Below are 22,860 nucleotides of genomic sequence, written 5' to 3'. Positions count from 1 at the left end.
TAAAATAATTGCTTTACTTCTTTCCTCTATTCAACATTCCCTCATATTTTAATACCAATAAGCACTTTTGTCTTTTCAACTTCAAGCTTTTCAACTTACTGCAATGGAATAAGAGGATTGTCCCCTTTCAGTTTTTGTTGTTATACTGTTTGTTTTATAGGGAAAGATCACCAACTTGTAGACCTAAGATAAATCCAGTGTAGACAAAGCCCAGTTTGATTTTAGTAGCCATATGAGGACTTTTCAGTTTGTGACTTCAACTAATGAGAGCTTTCTTACAGTCTCCTAAATTTATCATTCTTCCTAATTGTGGGATAGCTAAACCACAGGGTCTAGGTAACTGGCATAAACAGCATAATTAAAGTCAGAAGTCTAAAATAAAGAGGAGGTTAAGTTTGGGGGAACTTGTGCATAAATTTTTGTTTCTCTAAAATAAGCATTAGATTTTTTATCTTCTTCACACTATCAACAGTAACCAGAAAAAAGATCAAAGATCATTTGTCACATGCATTTATTCTTTAGAGATATGTCCCCAACCTGTCCACCCAATCCTCTCTTAGGTACACCTTTCCCACTTAGAAACCTCTGCATTCAAGCCCATTTCTGTCTCCTCTGCTGCATCTCAAGAGAACAGTTTTCTTAGAGAGCTGAGTTTGCCCTGTTGTCCAAAATTTCGAATCTTTACCACTTTCTGAGTTTGAACTTCATTTCAATCCAGACATTTATAATTTTCAGCTTGCATTTCAAGAAATTGATTAGTGTGTTATAAATAAAGAAAATAGTAGTTACTGTGGGTTGTTGTTTTTTTCTGTGTGGTAAGAGGTGGAAAATATTTCCTCGATTATAGTTTATTCCTGGTTTGACCTGATTTATCTATAGGCAGATAAAGAAATTGGAAATCATAATAATCATTGCACAACTCTAATATGGATTTTAGAAAATTTGAGAAAAAAAATGGTCATAACTAGGGAATCAAATCAATTGAAATTTTCTCTCCCTCTAGGAATTTCTTCTACTCTAAGCACTAAGTATACAATTTTAAGGCTGTTAGGTTAAGAAGGCATTGCATAAAAGGTTTTTACGTGTATTTGTGTTCAAATTTCAACTCTCAATCAAATTTCCTGCTGCATTTGGTTTCTAAGGAAAACAGTATCTCAGTCATAACCTGCAATAAATACTATTTGATGAGGGTGCTTAGTCTGCAAAGCCTTAGATTTATATCTAAATCCATTCATGCCACATCACAGGAGGTAGTGCACACTGCAGCAATGGCACTGCAAACAAGGCTTTCATCTCTAATCCTATGACTATTTTTGTTCTGCAGTGACTTTCCTTGGTGGGCTGCCATTAAGAGTTGCAAAGATCTTAGAGCCTTAATGGCTTGGTGCAGCATGAATCCTTTTCACTGAAATACAAATAGAGACGTGGAATGTAGATTACGAGAAGTATACAGTAATCTGACTTAACTCCTTGGCATGCAATATACAATTTGGGAAATGGCCACCTTGCTAAGAAAGGTCAATTCCTGCAATAAAAAGCTAAGGTGTTCAAGGAGTAAGCTTTAGAGTCATTTTCTGATAGAAATAGGTTGGCTTCCTTCCTTTTCTTCAAGGCATAGTCACAAGTTTGCTTTTAGAATATGTTGTCTTCCTAAGTACGGAATGGGCAAATGATCTCTTCATTAATGGGGAGCATATTAAGCAAACAACACAGTCTGTTTAACATGGCAATGTGTTAACTGCTGGGATAAGAGTATAATAAAATATGGCCCCAGTGAGTGAAAGGATTATGATTTGTTTTTTCTTTGTGCTTTTCTGTTTTCTAAATTCAGTATGCACTATTTTTGCGATCAGAAAAAAATTAAACATTGTACATTGTAAGTTACACCAAATGTCAATTAACTCTGTTTATAATTGGGAGCTAGGATTTGAGGTGGTTTTTATTTTCTTCATTTTTTTTATATTTCACAAATTTTACATAATGAACTTGTATTACTTTTTAATTGAGGGTGGGGGGAACCTCAGCAAGTGTAATCAGAACAAATCAAGAAAGATTCCTTAATTATCTCAGACTTTAGTTGTGTTTTCTAGCATAATCTGTTTTGTATATAGAAGCTCTTAAGGATCATTTACATCATATGATATTCCATTTTCCATCAGTTGATTCCCACCAATATCTACAGTCTCATTGCTGAGGACTTATCCATGGCTTCCTGTTCTAGTTTAAGTTTCCTGACCTCTTGCTTGATGTTATTCAAAATCCAGTTTGTTTATGTCAGTATTTACTTTAAAATACTTTTCTAGACAGCATGATATTGTATGTGTTAAGCTTGAGATCTAGGAGCCAGTAAGTTATCCTGCTTGAAATTCTCCCTTCCGGGAAGATCAGCAGGATATTGGAAAGGCCGTGTTCCAGAGACAGCCAACACAAGAACATGCGCCATCCAAAGCTATCACACCTGAGGCTTTGGTCATTAACAGAGTGAATGTCAGAAATGGATTATATCAGCGAAATTAGGAGCTTGTTAATCAGAAGGATGTTAGACATGCACTCTCGATGAAATTGAAGTTATTCAAGATATGTGGAATGGCTAAAATATGTAGAGACACTCTCACCCTTTATGAAAGGGTATTACTAATAGAATCTGGTGAGGCTGGTAGCCTATTAGAAATGGATCTGGGGCTTCAGCTCCAAATGGACCCATGTCCTGTCACTGAGACAGGTGGTTGGAACTGCCTGATGTCAACTATTATGGGAACAGAGTGTTGCCCCTGGAACGTTGTCACATCGACCTCAAGTAAACCTTCCATTCAAGCTGGTGAATGGTAGGAACTCCTAAAAGGACGGACTGCTGGGATGTTGTCAAGCTACAAAAAAAGTTGTATGAAACATTTTGTGCCTGCTTCAGTAATGTTTTTTAAATAAATGTCTGTATGTGTGTATTTGGTCTGAGTTTTGCATTCATTAAAATCTGCTCTCAAGGTTGTGGGCAGTAGCTAAGAAACACTCACCTCAAAGAGAACCTAAGATTAGTATATCCAAATAAGCTTAGGATAGATAGTCTGCAATTAAATTTTGTGTATTAATTTCTAATGCTAGAAAACAAACTCTAGAATACCTGAAATTCTATAATAGATGCTTAATAAATGAATACTTATGGAACACAGGTCTTGTATTTTTATCAGGCTCCCAGCACACTGTAGTGAAACTTTTTTAATGAGAAAAATACAATAGTGGGTATGTTAATGCAAATCTGGAAATCGTGGAAAATGTTAAAATATTTAAAGAAATCACTCAAAATCTTATGTCCCAGAGGTAATGATTATCTTTTTTATACAATTTAGCAGTCTACTTTTTTTTTTTTAATTGGGGAATTGGGGATGGGGACCAGCTAAGTTGTTGTTCTTCAAACTTAGTTGTGGAGAGCACCAGTCGCCATCTGGCTGCCCGTTGGCAGCTCGTGGCCTCTAAGCTCAAGATGCTGTGTTACAATCCTAGTTGCCACCATTCCATGCAGGAGTTGAACCAGCAGCCTTGTTGTTAAGAGCGCGTGCTCTATCCACTGAGCCATCCAGGCGGCAGCTCAGTTCAAGGTGCCGAGTTCAGTTTCAGTTGCGGGCGGGCGTAGCCCACCATCGAACAGGCAGTCTTGTTGTTAGGAGCACATGCTTTCACTAGCTAAGCCATCTTGCCACCTGTTGGCAGATCAGCAGCAGCTCAGCTCAGGCACAGTGTCACTGGCCCATGTGGGAATCAAACCAGCGGCCCTCTTGCTCAGAGTTCGTACTCTTAAGCTAACTCTTAACCAAATGAGCCACTCGCTGGCCCTGCAGTCTACTTTTAAATGTAAGTAGTATATTTTTTACTCTCTTAAAATTTGCTTTTCTCACCACTTAATATATTATAAATATTTACATCTGATATTTCTTTTTAAAAGAAATCTGAAAGCACAGGGAATAGTTCCAAACAAAGATCAACAATAGTGATGATAGTAAGAACCTTTACCCTTTCCTGACTTTCAGGGAAATGCATTTAATGTTTAATCATTAAGTGTGATATTGGTTGAGCTAGTCTTCTATTCTTAATTTAATAAAAATTTCTATGCTAACTGTATTAATTAAATATGTTATGTATGTGATATATTTATATATGAAGCCAGGAATGAATAATGAATTTTACTAGATCCATATTCAGCACCTATTAAAATGATTGCAAGATATTTGACTTCATATATAGAGTTCCTCGTACTGGCCCAATCTTATTTCTTGGAAGAAATCTTACATTGTCAAGGTGTGTAATTCTGAGGCATTATAATGTAGTGGGTTAAGAAAATGGGTTCTAATGGGTTCAAATATTGGATCCTTTACTTCCTAGCTATATAATCTTGGGCAGGTTTTCTCTGTGTCTCTGTCTCCTCATTTAGATAAAATGGGAATAGTAATAGTACCTGTCTCATAGGTTGTTGTAAGGATTAAATCAGCAAATAGAAAACACTTAGGACATTACCTGGCACATAATAAGCATGTTTGTTATTATATCAGTTATTTATATATATATACACACACATATATGTATATATATATATATATACATATATGTGTGTGTATATATATATGTGTGTGTGTATATATATATATATATATATATATGTTATTATATTGTTTGTTATTATATCAGTCATTAGTACTTACTTTTCCAAGTCTAACCATGAGCTTGGTCTATAATTCTTTTTGCTACTGTTGACAGGCTTTGATATCAGAATTAGACTAGTTTGTGAAAAAACAGATGCTTGCTGCAGTTTCTATGTAATAGAATACAAGCTCTTGCTTGTACTATTGAAACACATGGAAACGATCTCTTTTGTAAAATGTGAAGGAATTCACATATAGAACCATATAGTTCCCACTTCTTTATTGGAAGACATCCTTTGTAAACTTTCTCAATTTCTTCCATGGCTGTTGAATTATTGGGTTTCTACTTAACAACTCAATTGTATGATAATTTGTATTCCTCTAGAAATTGTTCATAATTGCATGTATAATAGTATAGAATTATGTATAGTATTCTTATCAATTAAAAATTTTCTCCATGAAATGGGTTTTATAATCCTTTACTCAGGATTCATTTTAAGTATCTGTTTTCTTTCTTATTTTCATGATTTAATCATCAGTTGGTCTCCCTCCCCCTTGTATATTCTGGTCTCAGATCCCTTTCTTTTTGTTTGTTTGTTTAGCTGAGCCATCCTGCCACCTGTTGGCAGCTCAGCAGCAACTCAGCTCGGGCCGGGCATCGAACCGCTGTTGCTCAGAGCTCAAACTCTTGCGCGAGCTCTTAACCAACTGAGCCACTTGGCCGGCCCCTCAGATCCCTTTCTTATGTTCTGTCTTTCCTGGCTCCTTCTCCTACCTTACCTTTCAAAATATTACTTTATCTTCCAAGAACCATCCTGCTTCATAACATTTTTCCCAATTACACTTCCCAAAAACACTTTCTCCCTCTCCTGAATTCCCATGGCCCCTCGGTACCTATGTGCTAGATTTTTCACCATACTTTTCTTATCCCTATTGTTGAACTATATTATGCTATGAAAAGGGTGGGGTCTCTGTCTCCCTCATCTTTGAATATGTCAAAGTGTCTTGCACATAAAAATACTTGATGTTCAATGACTGCTAAGCACTCAATGACCCTTTTAGATAATAAAACATGTTAATTCTGAATACCTACACGACATCTAATTTAGCATAAAAGACCTCATTCTAAAAGTATTACCTGAACTGGTCCATTAAAAAGTGAAGAAATGCCTTTATTTCATCCATATGATGGAAGCTTGGAAGGTGTCCTCCAAGGGCTTCACAGAATCTCTCGGCTTCTTCCCAGTTCCTCTTTCTTACAATTCTTTCTATATGAAATAGCTGAACAAAACACAATGTTAATTTGTTTTCTGGTGTAATCAGAAAATAGTCATAATTTTAAAGTCAATTATAATCAAATGTATGGGCCACTGAAATGGATTCTTATAGGCGTAGTGATGACGTGGGTAAATGCGCATATGCTGTGTCATAGACAGGTCCTGCTGAAAGTGTCACGAAATGCCAGCCCAGGTGCCAGTCACTGTTGCCAGAGGGATGACCCTCCTCAGCCAGGGTGGGGAAATGCTCCAACAAGATACCATGTTTCCCTGCATTTCTAGGACCTTGGGAGATCAATTGAGGCTGTAAAGGATATGTATGTACGGTTTGGGAAGAGACTTCTGCAAAAAAATGTGCTAACAATATAATTCTGAACATAATCCACTGAGCCCTGGACAAGTACAGTACTATTTTCTGATGAAGAAGAATCAAAGGGCAGACTGCACTGGTGTGTGAACATTGACAGAAGGTGGCATAACAAAGCTTGCAACTTTGGATTGTCTCTCTGGTTTGTGACAACTAATTTTATGCCAAAAGAACCACAGTCGTTGCAAAAGAAGAGGAGGAGCAGATAACCCAATGGTAGATTGAATTATTGGTCACGATTCTTCAGTTCCCTGTGATATAATTATATATTCTTGCATGGCCTCCGTGTGGGTGAAGTATACTTCCCTGTACATTGACTTGGGGCTCTGCCATGTGACTCGCTGTGATCAATGGGACGTTAGTGGAGGTAAAGTGAACAGAGGCTGAAATGTGCTCACATGGTTGGGCTTCCCTCTCAGGGGAAGACCATGAGAACAACAACCCCTGATAGCTGCTACCCATTCAGCCTGAGACCCAAATTGAAGGGCAGCAGACCCCAACTCAAAACCTGGAGCCCAGCACAGCCAACCTGCAGTTGAAAGCAGAGCTGACCATTTAAGCCCAAACTTGATCAACCAAACCTTCTACGACCCCAGAGATCTGGTTACATGAGGCTAAGTGTTTGTTGTCATAGCCACTGAATGTTGAGGTGGTATGTATTGACTTCTTTGTGGAAACAGTTGACTGACACAGACACTAAAATCAAATTTTTTACATTGTAAAAAGTGGTAGAACTCTTCCTTTGATAACAAGAATTAAAGGGATATGAGAACCACAATCAAAGTGTCAGCATAGCATGAAGCTCACCCAGCTTCCCAGAACAAAAGAACCCCAGGAAAGAGCCAGTTCTGATGCTGGCCCTGCCCTTTCGGGAAGGACATGACTTTATGTGGGGATGAGCTGTGTGACGCCAGGGGTTCAATGTCAGATGGCTTCCCAGACAAGGACTCTGTGCTCCCAAACACTGTGGTAGGTTACGTATGTGTCTGGGGAGGAGCATAATTTGTACAAGGTCATGGACTAGGATAGTAGATAGGTAACTTTATTGAGGAATTGAATGAGAATGTTACTTTACCTTATAACAAGAAAGATCAGAGGGGGGATTATACCAGCCTTCAGGACAGGAGTCTTCAGGCTTGGGAGGTGCCTCTTCAGGCTCAACAGGCCCGCTGACTTTCTTGCAAATTGAAAGTGCTCGGAAGCTCCGGCAGTCCTTTACCTCCCACTTCCCAAGAGCCTTTCCAGTAGTCATAGCCACGCACCCGCCTGGAAAACCTGGGGTTGAATTGGAAAGTTTAATTAACAATTACATTTTAAAATGAAACCCGAAACATTTTCCAGTGCCCTTACTTTTTATGTGAGCCATAGATGGAGAGAGGGAAGAGAAATATGTGATTCATAATGATGATGATGTAATGACAATAGTAATAGAGAGAAGTGTTTGCTCCTTGCCAGATACTAGTCTAAGAGGATTAATTGAATTGAATCCTCATAAAAAACCTATAGGGTGGGTTCTATTGTCATACTGAGGTACAGTGAGGAATAGTGACTTGTCCAAGGTCAAACATTAGTAAGTGGTTGATCCAGGACTGGAATCTAGGCGGTCTGTGTACAGAGTTATACCCTAAACCACTATGCTGCTTAGGATAGCTTAAGTGGTTCATGTCAGCTTTGAGCCACTTTGTACAGTTTTTAAGCAACTCAGTAAACCTCAAAACAAAATACTTCAAGATTCAGATCTAAACAAAGGGCTGGTACAATAAAGGCAGAAGGAGGTATGTATTTGTTTATGTTTATTTTATGGCAGCCAGAATTTTGTTTATTCACAAAAGCATTAAAAGATACTTTGTATTATCCGATCCATTTTCCAGATAAGGATAAGTGACTTTCTCATAATCATAGTTAGTAAGTGGTAGAGTCAGGGCTGAAGCCCAGATTTGTCTAGCAAAGTGCCATGCTCCCTTTCCATTACACCACAGTGGGCAAAGACAACAGCATATACATCCAAAGTAAGGAGGACAACTTTCAGCCCACCAAACAGAGAAACTGTATGGCCTCATGTCTCATACTTACACATGGACAGAAAGAGGAACAAGGAACTGGGAAAAATAGCAATGTGTTACCTTGGATGGGTGTGTCTCTGTTCTGACCTCTACCCATGGCTTGCCTATTATAGATCAAGTGGGTTGAAGGTAGGAGTAACAATGGCACAAAGAGCTTACTGTCCATTTTTCTGGCTATAGGACTGACAGAGTAGGCCTTGTAGCTACAGCCGGAGCACCTCTCCAACCACTGAGCTGTATCCATGAAGAATGTAACATTGACTCTCAGATGTCTGAGTGTATAATAGAAATCACATGTATTTTACATAAAAGAATATTTTAGTTTAAGATGAGATTTAACCAGGATTAATATCTGTATCTCCATTTTCTCCTAGTGAAAAGATGACTTTTGTTTTCAATTCCATTCACATTTATGATGATGACCATGTGTTACAAAATTTGTGGGCATTCTCTATTTCAAATATTGTATTTAATTATACACTCACATGATTTAATTTCTGTGTTATGAAAATTAGTCTGCATAATCACATCGTACACACACACAAAAATATAAATAATTAAAAGGGAGAAAAGTTGAGTCCTTTATAACTGCTGCCTTCTACAAAGACAAAATCCTCTAAAAAGCATTGGATTAGAAATCAGGAGATTTGGATTCTAGTAATTCAATAACCAGGTAACCTTTGTCAAGTAAATCACCTTTCTAAGCCTGTTTCTCAACTCTAAAAACAGAAGGGACTTCTGAGGTCCTTTCCAGCTCAAATGTTCCAATTCTATGGCTAATTGCAGTCAGTGCTTTAGGCTAGTTAAAGGAGGACGAACTAACTTTCAGAATAAACAATCCCTACAATATATTGTCTCCTTACTTTTCATCCATTGAGAATAATAGAAACAAACACATTCCATTTGGAAGAAAGAAGTTAAGAATCAGAGAGATCAAAATATAAAGTGCCTCACAATGAAGCTTCTAGCTTCTGCTTGATATTTACATGAAAAAGATGAAAAACAAACAAACAAAGGAAAACTAACACTGAGGGTGCTAGCTCTTTTACTGGGGTATTCCCATGGGTTTCATAGGGAAGACATAATCACTGCTTCTATTTATGGTCCCATCGATAGACTCTCGACTTGAAGATCATAATTTCCCTCACATCTCAAAGGAAGTGAAGAACATATTTGGGAGCATGCTGTATTTCACAGGTCACTGTATTCTATTACTTTAAAGGCTTAAGACACACACCTGGCTCAAAAATATTCCAGTTGGAAAAGGTTACAGACCGCTTTACTCCACCAACACTTGCCCAACTATATTCTCCAAGTGAATCTACATCTCTCAGGCCAGTCCAGAAGTATTTTCCTGGAGATGTAGTATACTTTTTAATCATATCATTCAGGTATTCTTGTTCAAATCTACAAAACAAGAGTCAAATTAGTAGCTGTTTTTACAATGATTGAATTACTATATAAATTGAAGATGCACCTTTTTCTTAGGAAGATTATTTAGCAAAGGAACCCAGAGTTCAAAGTTCACTAGCACATGTTTATTGATGGGCACACCTGCTAGTTATGGTCAGATTGCAGTTGGTTCCAAAAGGGACCTCGTCCTCGTAGATCTTGTAACAGATTTCTCCATGTCTCTTCCAGCCCTAAATCAGGGGAGAAATATGGTCAAAGTGTCTGCCAGGCTTGATGACACCCCCTTTAACAAGAAAAGTTCTTCTACACTCAAAACTTATGGAAATTAAGGACACGGCCAGGGAATTCGTACACGTGATGAGGGTGGGGTATAATTTCATAGAGAATCTCCACAAGACGGCGAACCTGCGTCAGACACAAGGTGTGACTTAGCTCTCTTTACCCCCAGTGCCTCACTCATGCTAAGAGGATAATGTTGTTGGTTGAATTATTTTTGAACAGGAATATTTTAAGTGAGGGAAGTAAATATACCAGCATTGAGGATAGTAATCTCATACATTTTTATACCAATTCATAAATAGGTAACTCTTTTTCTCATAACTTTTGTTCTGTAAGAACGCCCATATACGGATTCACTGCACTCTGACTTGCTCTAATGTAAATGAAGAGAAGCTAGTCATTCCTCTATTTTCCAAGTCTGAACTATTTAAGGCTCAACTGCCATCCCGAGCCAAGAAAGAGTAATACTGCTTAGGAAAATGTTTGTAGAGGTTTTACATACCTCATTTGGAGGACACGTCTTATCAGATTTCGCATCACTCACTGTTTCTCCCTTTTTCTTACATACATATTTTAGTTTCTCGTCACATGATTGGACTTTCCATTGACCTAGCTTTTAAAAAATAGAAAAAAAAATTGCCCACAAGAGACATTATTTGCCACATATTTAAAATTGAACTCTAGGTTATTTTAAGTCAAGATAGTTTCTTCTCATAAACTATGAAGCGAGGAGAGGAGGAGGAGGCGGAGAGAAAAGAGAGGGAGAGAATGAATATAGATGATGAAATATGAGAACATACTCCTAGAAAATGCTACCCAACAGGCCTGCATTATTTCAGAATCACTTCAAGGTCACAATGGGAATGAATTTCATTTTCTTATAAGAGCAGCAATAAAACCATCAAAGGGTACTTAGTATGCAAGTTGGAGAGAGAAGAACTCAGCCCACAAACAGTTGCTACTATTCTAGTCTTCTTCCATATGAAATGGCCAAAGATGATCCACAAGTTAAAAACCTTTGGGCATGTCAACTAACCTCTCTGTCTCAGTTTCCTCCTATGTAAAATGATGGTTAGAATAGCCACTCTCCAAGAACTCTAGAATCAAACGTTTCTTCCAACTCTACTTCAGCTTACACTTCAAAGCTCTCTTTCAAATATACTACTTAACATTTATTTTGCTTAATTGACTAAGTCATTCTGCTTTCTTCAAATTAAATTTCAATAAATCAATTGTGATAAGGTTTCTGAGAACTGAGTTTTCTAGTTAGACATTGGAATACTGCCTAGGTATGCTATCAGTTCCCTCTTTCCTATGGGAAGTCATTTTCTACCTTTGATACTCTTCTAAAGACACCTTAGATATCCTTTTAACTAGAACACCAAATGTGACATCCTTCTAAATTAATCTTTGACACCTTTCCAAATACACCTTTGCCCTTGAAACACTTCTAAATACACATACCTCTTAATGCTTCCACTTAAGTTTCTGTAGAAGTATGGGTGATATAATTAGCCTCCTAAACAATTAGGAGTCCATAAGAAAGTGATACAAACAAAATATAGAAGTACATATGTCCTCTCTGCTCAAGACACAGCTTATTTTGGACTCTTAACTAAAGCATGTTCAATAAATGTTTAAGTATTCTGCATGAGTAGAATATTCTCTGAACAAAGTTAGGCGTAATTTTTTAATAAAACTATTTTTTTCACTGCTCAAAGTAGGATTAATATAAAACTTATCCTGAACATGAATTCAGAAGATGGGATTTTTTCAGATGGCTACGTGTAAATATTACACTGGTGGTCCTGAGGGAAAGCAGCTTATTAAAATCAATCTGGCACAAGAATCTGGGTCCTAAAGCAATTCTTTTGATCTGTTTCAGACCAGAGCTGATACTCTCAGACAGGAAGTGGATTGCTTATTTAGTCATTGTTTTATTTACCTTTTCTCAGTAGCTATCAGAAAGACAATCTACTGGGCTCTTACCTTTTATTTTCTTTCCCAGCTTAAACACAACTATCCCAACCCAAGTACTAGTACTATTATTATCAGGTATAACAATAAGACGATAAATAAACCACAGGGGGGTTTCCTACCTTTCCTAAATAGGAAACACAGTTGGGAGTCTTATTGTAGGCAACTTTTGGCTCATTCTCATCCCAATATGTTAGAGTAACTTCAGTACCATCTGACCACTGAAATAAGGCAGGTGTATTTATGTTCTTCAGACCTGTCCATGTTGCTTCTTCGGCATCTAAAAGAAAAATGTTTTATTTGTTTGGTTTTACTCAATTACACATTTCAATATGTACATTGTTACTGATTTTTACATTATGATATAGGGCTTTAAGAGCCTTGATGGTATTCTTTTTTCTTTTAAAGTTTTAATTCAGAAGGTAGTTTCTTTCTTTTTTTTTAAAGATTTTATTGGGGAATTAGGGGAGGGGAACAGCATTGGGGAATTGGGGGAGGGGAACAGACAAGTTGCTGTCCTTTTGTTCTTCAGTCTAGTTGTGGAGGACGTGGCTTCACTGGCCCATGTTGATATTGTGATCATTGCACTCTTCCTGGCTGGGGCAGATCAGTCACCGGCCATTGGACGGCCACTCACAGCGGCTCACGGCAGCTCATGCCGACTGCTGGCCGCTCACACTGGCTGCTGGCCACCCATGGTAGCTCACGGAAGCCCACTGCAGTCCCACTGCAGCCTACGCTATTGCTGGTGACTCATAGCAGCCCAGCTCCAGGTTGAGCTGCTATTCACAATCTTAGCTGTAGAGGGCGCAGCGTCACTGTCCATGTGGGATCCGAACTGGCGGCCCTGCTGCTCAGAGCTTGCGCTCCCAAGCCAACTCTTAACCAATGAACCACTCAGCCGGCCCCAGAAGATAGTTTCTTAATTGACCTGTTAAAATGTGGATAAATTAGGCAGGCCAAATGATGAGTGCTTTTCAGGTCACTCCCGTGGGTAGAGCACACAGGCGGAACAGCTGTACCTTGACCTGTACGCTGGGTTTCCTGCTATCCAGTTTAGATAAATCTTGCTTTATGGGGAATGATAAAATTATGCAAATACAACTAGAGATATCCCAATTAGAATACGAATATTGTCCATCAGATGGCTACATGTAAATATCACACAGGTGGTTCTGAGAGAAAGCAGCTAATTAGAACCAATTTGGCACAGGAATCTGGCACAATTCTCTTGATCTGTTTCAGACCAGAGCAGATACTCTCAGACAGGAAGTGGGTTGCTTATTTAGTACCTGGAAGGAATGTGCTGCCTTCCCAGGTAAAACAATTGGCACCATGCTGACACAGAATAGGTATCTACTATTAGCTAGGACTATTAGTGAATCCTAGGAGGACATTATAAGACTGCCAGTGTAGTGTATTTTTGTTCTTCAGTCTTTCGCTTTCAAACAATTACAAAAGTGAAAGAATCATCACTTAAGTGTTTGGAGAACTTAATAAGTACTTCACTTATGAGAAAAGGGAAATTATTTAATCAATTAAAAATTCAGTTCCTCAGTTTCCCTAGCTACATTTCAAGTGCTCAAAGGCAAACAGTGGCTGGTGGCTACTGTACTGGACAGCACAGATTATAGGAGAGTTCCATCACTGCAGAAGAGCCTTTTGGACAGAGCTGATCTATAAGGATCAAACTGTAAGCTTTTCATTCCTGCAGTCTGAAACGAAGGATACTTTAAAATGTTCTACACCTCTCAAATAGGATATTTTAAAAACTTACCCCCTTTATGGAGTTTTGTCACAACCACTTCCACATCTGCTAAAGAATGAATGCTGATGAGGTCACCGCTGTAGGCTTTGCATTTCATATGTGCGTTATCCCAGGAATCATGTTCATTTACCAGCAGATAGCAAAACCCATTATTTGGCAGCCACTTTGCATCACAGCGGGTATCTGAATATGTCCAAACATCTGGGGGGAAAAACAGCTATTTATATTCCAGTACAGTTACGTCTACTGTGAATCAGTAACATTACAAATTCTCCTTTCTTGAATCATAAAGCTTCTGGAAAACTGGGGAATGAAATGTCAGATAGTACAGTGACATGAGTATATGGGGTGCCTAATGTCTACGTAGCATCATAAGAGTGACTGCAGGGATTCCGATGGTATGACTTGAATGTGACACAGATGTGCTCCATGGCTGGGCTCAGATTATTTAAGGAGGGGCTGCCCTTGGTTCCCGCAGGCAGAAGTAAGGTGTGGCGCAACCCAGTTGCTGACAAATCTCTTCCTTGGTATGGAATTTGTTAGGTTCCCCGCCAGCCTCCGCCTCTGAGAGATTATGAGTTGAGTCTCCTTTTCAGGGATAGTCAGCTCAGCAGGGATATGCATTAATGCTCACTGTTGAACAAAGGACTGGCCGACTTAAGGAAAAGAGTCAGACATGTATACACTCCACACCAATAGAGGGCAGCAGTGAAGGGAAAGGGGGGAGGGCATCTCTGGACCTCTTCTCGCCTCCCCTCGCTAGACCTCTAACCCTCACGCAACTAGTGATTCTTTGTTTTGACCATGACAAAACTCACCCGAATGATGGTCAAGAAAGATTAGAAAAAAAAAGAATGATGTATAAAGCCATAGGAAATGCTTCTACCCCTTTTAAAGAACTAGAAAGTAGTTTGGGGATGCAGACTTCATGGATTTGGAACTGTTTGGGATGTTTATTGTACAAAAACATGGCATTTTAAAAATGTGGACACTTTGGTTTTTACGAAAGGATAAAATTCAGGTTCAGCTAGCTTCTCACACTTGCAAGATAACTCAATTAACTTTAAGGTTCTGAAACAGCACTTACTATATTTTACAATTATGATAAAGGAATGGAGCGGAAAAAAATCACACATAATTGAACTTAAACCAATCATTTTCCTATTCTAATCTTTGTCTCTATGAATTCATATTTTTACAAGATTAAAATGATAAGTAGGCACATCATTTTGTTCTGCTCTTTGTATTTTCTTGCTGGCATAGTTATTTTAGTAAATGCATATTATTCAGTCATGTGGCAACACTATGATTTACTTTATTGCTACTACAGGGTATTTATTTGACCTACCATCAGCCTCCCTGGTTTATTTTCATTTGTGATATCTTTTCTATTGTGCCTTTTGTTACATGGGCTAAATTTGGTTTGAATCAACTTGGAAGATAAATGGTCATTTTCCCCTATTATTTTAAAACATCCCCTTACTTTCCTTATTTTATATACTTATTTTTTAACCTTAAAGAGATAGCTTTATGCTCCTATGTGAATAAGAAAATTGATGCTTCACTCCCTTCCCCCATCATCCCTTAAAGCAAGACATTTTTAACCCTCCTTTTTCCGTCTGAGTTTTGAGTCTTCGCTTTTTCTTATTCAGCGAGGATTTAATCAAATACCAGGGACACGGTGGGCACTGTGCGTGATAGTAAGGGCACTCCTCTTCTCCACTCTTGCAAAGACTCCTCAGAAAGTTCAGCTGCCCTGTGTCTCTCTTACCCTCAAACTCCCTGGGAAAAAAACCTCTCCTCGTCCACATTTTGTCCTTCTGCACCTCTCCTTTTCTACCTGATTAATCAGCATGAAGACCTAAGGACCCAGAGAAGAGGTGGGCATGGTGGGGCCGGAGGTGGGAACGCCTGGCAGTGTGCCTGTGCCCATCCTTTCTGACTTCTCACAGAAGCAGGTGGTAATACATGAGAGCTGAGTGTGCAGCAGCGGCACCAGGAAGCATCTTACAACACAGATAGCTGGGTCCCAGCCACCCTGGGACCTCCTGGTTTGGTAAATCTGGGATAGGTCCTGAGAATCTGCATTTCTCATAAGTACTGGCAATGCTGATACTCGTGGTCTGGGACTACACTTTGAGAACCATTGCTCTAGTAAAAAAAACAGCCACCTGAGAACAGAAATGTATTTCCTGTCTACAATATCTTTGCCTTCTTGTGGGCATATACCAAACCACAGTGTTATTCAATTATAGTTGATAATATCTAACCACAGGGATCAAAATCAGTACTTTTCTGCACTGGCAGTATTCGGTGAAAGAACAGTAGAAGAAATGGATTGACTTGACTTCACGAAACTGTAATTTTAAGAACTATAGAGGGCGCCAAAAAAATGTATACACATTTTAAGAAGGAAAATACTGTATTAAAATTGTAATACTCAATATATACTGATAACAAAAGATAAATACAAGTCACTGGTATACATTTTTTGGGGCAACCCCAGTATTTGTACAAGGAAGTGAGAAAGATACCTGTTAACTCCACTGTGTTATTTAATGGTTTCTTGCAGATGTAGGACAGTTGAGCGTCACAGGAAAAACTCTTCCAGAGACCAGACGTGGCATCCATGGTTGCACAGCTTGACCCACCTATGGTAGGTGTGCTGGGCATATCTTCAATAATAAAATTTTTCAACAGTTAAAAGCAAAAGGTTAGAGCCAGAGTGATGGTTAGAAAAGATCATTTGTATTCCCAATATTCTGCTTTTATGAGAACACATAAAATAGTTAAAAACTTCTACTAAATTGAAATATATCAGCCTAAATGGCCAATCATGTGCTTAAATGTGTCTTTCTTCTAAAAATAGAATGCAGGGGAAACACTCTGATATACTGCAGTTAATTAAAAAAAAAATCTCAAACCAAAAACCAAACCTCTGCCCCCAATCAATACCCATGTCACATCCTGCGGCCAGTAGCTCTTAATCTGCTACTCTATACAGCAAATATACTAATTTATGATTCTGTAATGCCTTTAAGACCTTGAATTACAGATTAAATTATCTTCAAGGATTCTACTTACTGAGATAATAGAGAATTTATTTACGAATAATGAAATTTCATTTAAGTAAAATGACCTATTGGTATTTTATTGAACTTAACTCGTTTTTGTGTGTTGTTATTTTTTATGTGTGTTCACAATACTTTAGTATTGAAGCTAATGTTAACTTTTAGGTTTTATGTTTGTCAGAAGCCTAAGGTTTGATTTTTTGAAAAGGTATTCAGATATTTGGCATCTCTGCAATAAATCAAAGGACACTGTTCAGACTTCTATACCCAGGGCTGTTCTTAGAATCTTGAAAATGAGCCACTAATAGGGCTATAAGAATACAGTGGAAATGATGCAGTATGCTTTGAGAAGCAAGGTCATTAAGAAATTTTACAGTTTCTGCCTGGTCAACTGCCATCCACGATATCCAACCACTGTGACTGCTAAACTGTGAGGTAGCCCAAGCCAGCCACTGGGACAGAGGCCACGTAGACAGAGATGACCATCCTGCCGTTGGCTATTCTAGACATCCCAGCTCTGGCTCCTGACATGTACACTCAGTCTTAGCCACTATCTGACTGTATAAAGTCAACTGTATAAAAGACTCCAAGTGACAACCAGCCAGCCAAGCCCATCAAATCCCAGAACTCTATTAGAGAAAAATAATGAATTGTTATTTTAAACCACCTGACATCATCATTAACTGAAAGTTTAACCCAATTTATCTGCACCCCAATTTTCTCATTTGTAAAATGAAGATGAGCAGAGAATTGCTGCGTGGATTAAATAAAATTAAATAAGGTAATGTAAAAAAAAAGGAAGGTTTCTCCAACCTTCTTTTTGGGGAAAAAAAATCTTTTGGCTAACTAGGGTTTTATTTGTTTTATTCACTACAGATTTTTCTTTAAGGAATTAAGATTTATTTGTGTAATATAGCTATTATGCTGCCAGTAATTGGGTGCTACAGTGCTACAGTGGGAGACCCCAAGAGTTTTATTTTTTTTTAAGATTTTATTGGAGAATTGGGGGAGGGAACAGACAAGTTGCTGTCCTTTTGTTCTTCAGTCTAGTTGTTGCTTCACTAGCCCAAGCTGGCACCATCATTGCGCTCTTCCCGGGCGAGGCAGATCAGTCGCCAGCCTCTGGACAGCTGCTCATAGCAGCTGCTGGCTGCTCACGCTGGCTGCCGGCTATACACGGTAGCTTATGGCAACCCACTGCAGCAGGGGACTGCAGCCTATGCCGTCACCAGCGACTCACGGCAGCCCAGCTCCAGGTTGAGCTATTGTTCAGCATCTTAGCTGTAGAGGGCAGTGTCACTGACCCTCATATGTGGGATCCGAACTGGGGCCCTCTGGCGTCCCAAGCCAGTTCTTAACCATCGCGCCACTCGGCCAGCCCAAGAGTTTTAAAATGAGGGAATATTTCCATATTAGAGTTAAGCTGCAGATGAAACACAATGTGGGTCAGCATAGACATGGTAAGTCCTCTAAGAGGCATAGAATGGCTCCTGGGCCACGTGGTGGGGTCCATTCTGCCTTTACCTAACCATGTATGGTTACTATAAAGGTTAGAGGCAAGTTGCCCATGGTGTGGTTCAACTTGGCTATCATGGTATCAACTTGGCTATCATGGCCTAATGGCTATAATGGCTAAGCTTAAGAAGATCTTAGGAAAAAAATTCTTCTGAGAGATAACCATGATGAGAGTTGTCAAGATTTGAAATTCTTTTAAGTTCTCAATAAGTGGGAAGCTCGTACTTACTTACTTGTGTATGTATGTACATATGTATGCATGTATGTATGTATGCATGCATGCATGTATGCATTTATAGCTTTTGCTCTGTGCATAGTAGGTGGAGGAGAGAGCAGTTACCTGGGTCCCAGTTGAGAAAGTTTAATGGCTTTTGGTCAGACCATTCCCAGCCTCTAGAAGAATACAGCTGATTTAAGCCAATCCAGAAAATTCTTGCAATGCCTTCTTTTTCTGTAAGAATTACATAATTTTAACAAGAGACAAAATTACCTGTGTTATTATCCAAGTCAAATTTAAGATACTACTAATAGCATTATCTGAAGGCCTTCATTGTAAGGCAGGAATCCTTCCCTGTAGGAGGCTGTCTATCCAACAAGGCAAGTGACGCTGATAGACAACAAAACCTCAGACTACTGAGAAACGCAAAGTCTGATGATTCAATCCTGCTTTCCCATTAGCTTGTGTAATTCCCTTTCTTCTAAGGTAAGAACAGAATCTTTCAGAATAGCTGTTTCACTGCTTGTAACCCTCTTGTCAGAAAGCAGTTGTAATGCAAGGAGATGTAAGTACAGCATATGAAATATAGTTTTAATATTCTAATAACTATGTATGGTGTCAGATGGGTACTAGACTTATCAAGGTGGTTCCCTTTGTACAGTTTATAAATGTCTAATCACAATGTTAAACACCTAAAACTAATATAATATTGTATGTCAACTGTAATTGAAAAATAAATTTTAAAAAAGCAGTTAAATATTAGAGAAAAAGCAATTTCCATCGCATGTCTAGATTTTGAAGATCTGATTGTATTCCAGACTGGCAGTTTAAATTCATTAAGAACATACTATTTGCCAGGTACTAAAGATACAAAAATAAGAGTTCCTGCCCTCATGAGGATTTCAATCTAGTAGACAGGATTTGTGGATCTCCAAAATGGTAAAGTGTTACCAGTACTGTTTTAGAAATATGTACAGAAGCTGTTTGGCATACAGCTCTAAAGTGCAAAGGAGACATTTAGGCTGGAGATACAGAATAGGAGACAGACAGACAGACAGACAGACACACACACACACACACACACACATACACACACACACATACACACTACAGTGGAGATGTATCATTGTAACTTATCAGTTGACAACAAGATGCCATCAGCAAAAAATAGAAAGACAGAGAAGCAGAAACAATTTAAATAGTGAGGCCACCTGCAGATGTGCCAACATGCATATACCCACAAGCAATGGATGCAACCATGCTACTATGGGTCCATGTGCATTGGAAAGAGAATGTAAAGAATGTGTGAATTACTGTAAAGATTTTCATACCACTGTCAGGGAAGTCCACAGGTTCTTATTCAAGAACCTGGTAAGACTTCAAAGACATCATGAAGGAAAAATGTGAAGATATTTAGGGTCAGGTAGAAGAGATAGAACCACTGAAAAAATGGTCTACAGAAGACAAGGATGATATTGACAGACAGGAAGAGCTCACAGGTTGGAGTCTCTATACATTTGTTGAAATAGTCTTAGCAATAAAACATTTGATAACAGTTTCATAATTCCTCCCAGGGAATTATGTATGATGTATTATTGTATTATATATATAAAATCTATATATCTGTATATATGCATATGAAATAATTACATTTTATATGTACATTAGGTTATATACCTATAAATGATTTTTAAAGAATGGATATGTTTTCTACACGCAAACCACACAAATACATCTGATACACAGAGGGTGCCAAAAAAAATGTATACACATTTTAAGAAAGAAAAAAAACTATATTAAAATTGTAGTATTCAATATATACTGATAACAAAATATGAATACAAGTCATGTGTATACATTTTTGTGGCACCCCCAGTATATTTTGTTCCATTATATATATCAGATATATCTGTGTGATTTGCATGTAGAAAAGTATATTCATACATTACTTTTTATTTAGCTCTATATCTATGTGATTTGTACAAAGAAAACCATATCCACACTTTACCTTATATACATATCCGTGTGACTTACATATATAAAACCTTATCCATATTTTTAGGGCTTTTTGAGGGTACTTTTGACTATACACAATTTTTTGCCTTACTGCAGATTTTAGAACAGTCTACACCAGGCGACTCCACTGGGACTGACACCTAGGCAGTGGAAGCGCTCCTCTGGGCAGAGCACAGATTGCAATGGCAAAGACGGAAGGAGCCAGGAGCAGTAACACAGACACCAACATTCAAGGGATGGGCAGGTGTCCGGAATGAGGGCTATTAGGACACAGGCCCAATTACGGCTCCACCAATGAGCACAAGTGAGGTTAGGAGTGAATTGCAAGATACACTGCACTTTCTAAGAGCTTGACTGTGGAAGAAATAGACAGGGCTTCAGGAACAAGAAAATATATATATATCAGTTCCAGTAGGGTCACCTGGTGTAGACATTGAGTTCTAAAGTCTGCAGTAAGGTAAAAAACTGTGTATAGTCAAAAGTACCCTCAAGGGCCCCCTGAGTGGCGCGTTGGTTGAGAGTTGGCTTGGGACACCAGCTCTGAGCAGCAAGACCCTGGTTTGGATCCCACATGAGGGCCAGTGACGCTGCGCCCTCTACAGCTAAGATGCTGAACACAGCTCAACCTGGAGCTGGGCTGCCATGAGTCGCTGGCGACGGGCGTAGGCTGCAGTGGGGCTGGCCGGCAGCTGGCATGAGCCACCGTGAGCTGCCGTGAGCTGCTGTGAGTTGCCGTCCAATGGCCGGTGAGCGACTGCCTCACCAGAGAAGAGCGCAATGATAATACCAACATGGGCCAGTGAAGCAATGTCCTCCACAGCAAGACTGATGAAGAGAAGGACAGAATCTTATCTGTTCCCCTTCCCCAATTCCCCAATTAAATCTTTCTTTTTAAAGTACCCTCAAAAACCCCTAAAAATATGAATATGGTTTTATATATGTAAATCACACAGATATGTATACAAAGTAAAGTGTGGATATGGTTTTCTCTGTACAAATCACATAGATATAAATCTAAATAAAAACTAATGCATGGAGATTATATATATTTGTATATACAGAGGGTAGCAAAAATGCATACAAATTTTAAGAAAAAAACTATTAAAATTGTAATACAATGAATTACACTAGCATTTATTTGATTAACGCCATCTTTTGAGCAAACATCATACTACACATTGCTACTGTAATTCAATTCAATTTCGAAAAGTAATACATAGATAACATCTCTTAAAATGTGTACATTTTTTGGCACCCCCAGTATATGTATGTATGTATGCATGCATGTATTTATTTTTTTATTTGTTTATTTAGTTATAGTTGACATTCAATATTATTCTACATCAGCTCCAGGTGTATAGAGCATTGGTCAGGCATCTACACAATCTATAAAGTGATCTCCCTGTAAGTCCAGTACACATACAAATCCTTTCACTTAGGGTTAGAGCAGCAGTTTAATCTTGCTACCTCACCCCATTTTCTGAACATTAACCTCTCTTTAGTCTCCATCATGAGATGTCTTTTGAATGGATGGAACAGGATTATATTCAGTGCTTTTTTGCTTGTGGGTTTCACTGCTGAACTTTAAATACCAAGAGAAGATAGAAAAATATATACACAAAACAACACACCTGGATATGAAAATAGAGGAAGACAGACAGCATCTTTATAATTTCAGTAATTTGCTCTACCACATGCAAGTGCAACTTACCTTTAAGATAAGTTAATTCAGCAGCATTGTTGATGCTCAGTAACTCAGCTCCTTGATTCTGACATGAAACATAAGCTTCTTTCCAAGAAAGAGCTGCCTGAGTATTAAACTGGTAGCAACTTCCAATCTGCTCATTCTTTTCCCAATTATCTTTACAGCCATTTTCTGTTGATAAAAAGATATGTCAGTGATCACAAAGTAAAGACATAATGTTTTCTATTACTTAGAATGCTTATAAATACTGAAATTCAATTTGCGTACTCTTAGGATATGCTAAGCTTAGTGCCTGACTAGACCACATTATTATTATTATTATTATTATTATTATTATTATTATTATTTTAAGATTTTTATTGGGGAATTGGGGGGAATGAGAATAGTGCTGGGTAATTGGGGAAGGGAAACAGACAAGTTGCTGTCGTTTTGTTCTTCAGTTTAGTTGTGGAGAACATTGCTTCACTGGCCCAAGTTGGCACCATCATTGCGCTCTTCCCAGGCAAGGCAGATCAGTCGCCAGCTTCTGGACAGCCGCTCACACTGGCTGCTGGCTACACA

At 38.5% G+C, this 22,860-nt stretch overlaps 1 protein-coding gene across 2 annotated transcripts in view; it reads right to left on the bottom strand.

The window, feature by feature from the left end:
• The window catches only part of LOC109379858 (CD302 antigen), a 123,291-nt gene that overhangs the window by 86,428 nt on the left and 14,003 nt on the right, over nt 1–22,860 (bottom strand). For both annotated transcript variants that reach the window (XM_019636832.1, XM_019636830.1), the window contains exons 4-13: nt 22,306–22,470; nt 18,702–18,812; nt 16,310–16,450; nt 13,785–13,976; nt 12,130–12,287; nt 10,533–10,643; nt 9,893–9,981; nt 9,576–9,745; nt 7,351–7,550; nt 5,770–5,912 (exon numbers count right to left, since the gene is read on the bottom strand). In XM_019636832.1, the coding sequence (XP_019492377.1) occupies nt 5,770–5,912; nt 7,351–7,550; nt 9,576–9,745; nt 9,893–9,981; nt 10,533–10,643; nt 12,130–12,287; nt 13,785–13,976; nt 16,310–16,450; nt 18,702–18,812; nt 22,306–22,470 (1,480 nt within the window). The remainder of the gene's footprint in view (nt 1–5,769; nt 5,913–7,350; nt 7,551–9,575; nt 9,746–9,892; nt 9,982–10,532; nt 10,644–12,129; nt 12,288–13,784; nt 13,977–16,309; nt 16,451–18,701; nt 18,813–22,305; nt 22,471–22,860) is intronic.

This window comes from Hipposideros armiger, unplaced genomic scaffold (assembly GCF_001890085.2).
Source record: "Hipposideros armiger isolate ML-2016 unplaced genomic scaffold, ASM189008v1 scaffold_30, whole genome shotgun sequence".
NCBI lineage: Eukaryota > Metazoa > Chordata > Mammalia > Chiroptera > Hipposideridae > Hipposideros > Hipposideros armiger.
This window is presented reverse-complemented; position numbering and strand designations above follow the sequence as displayed.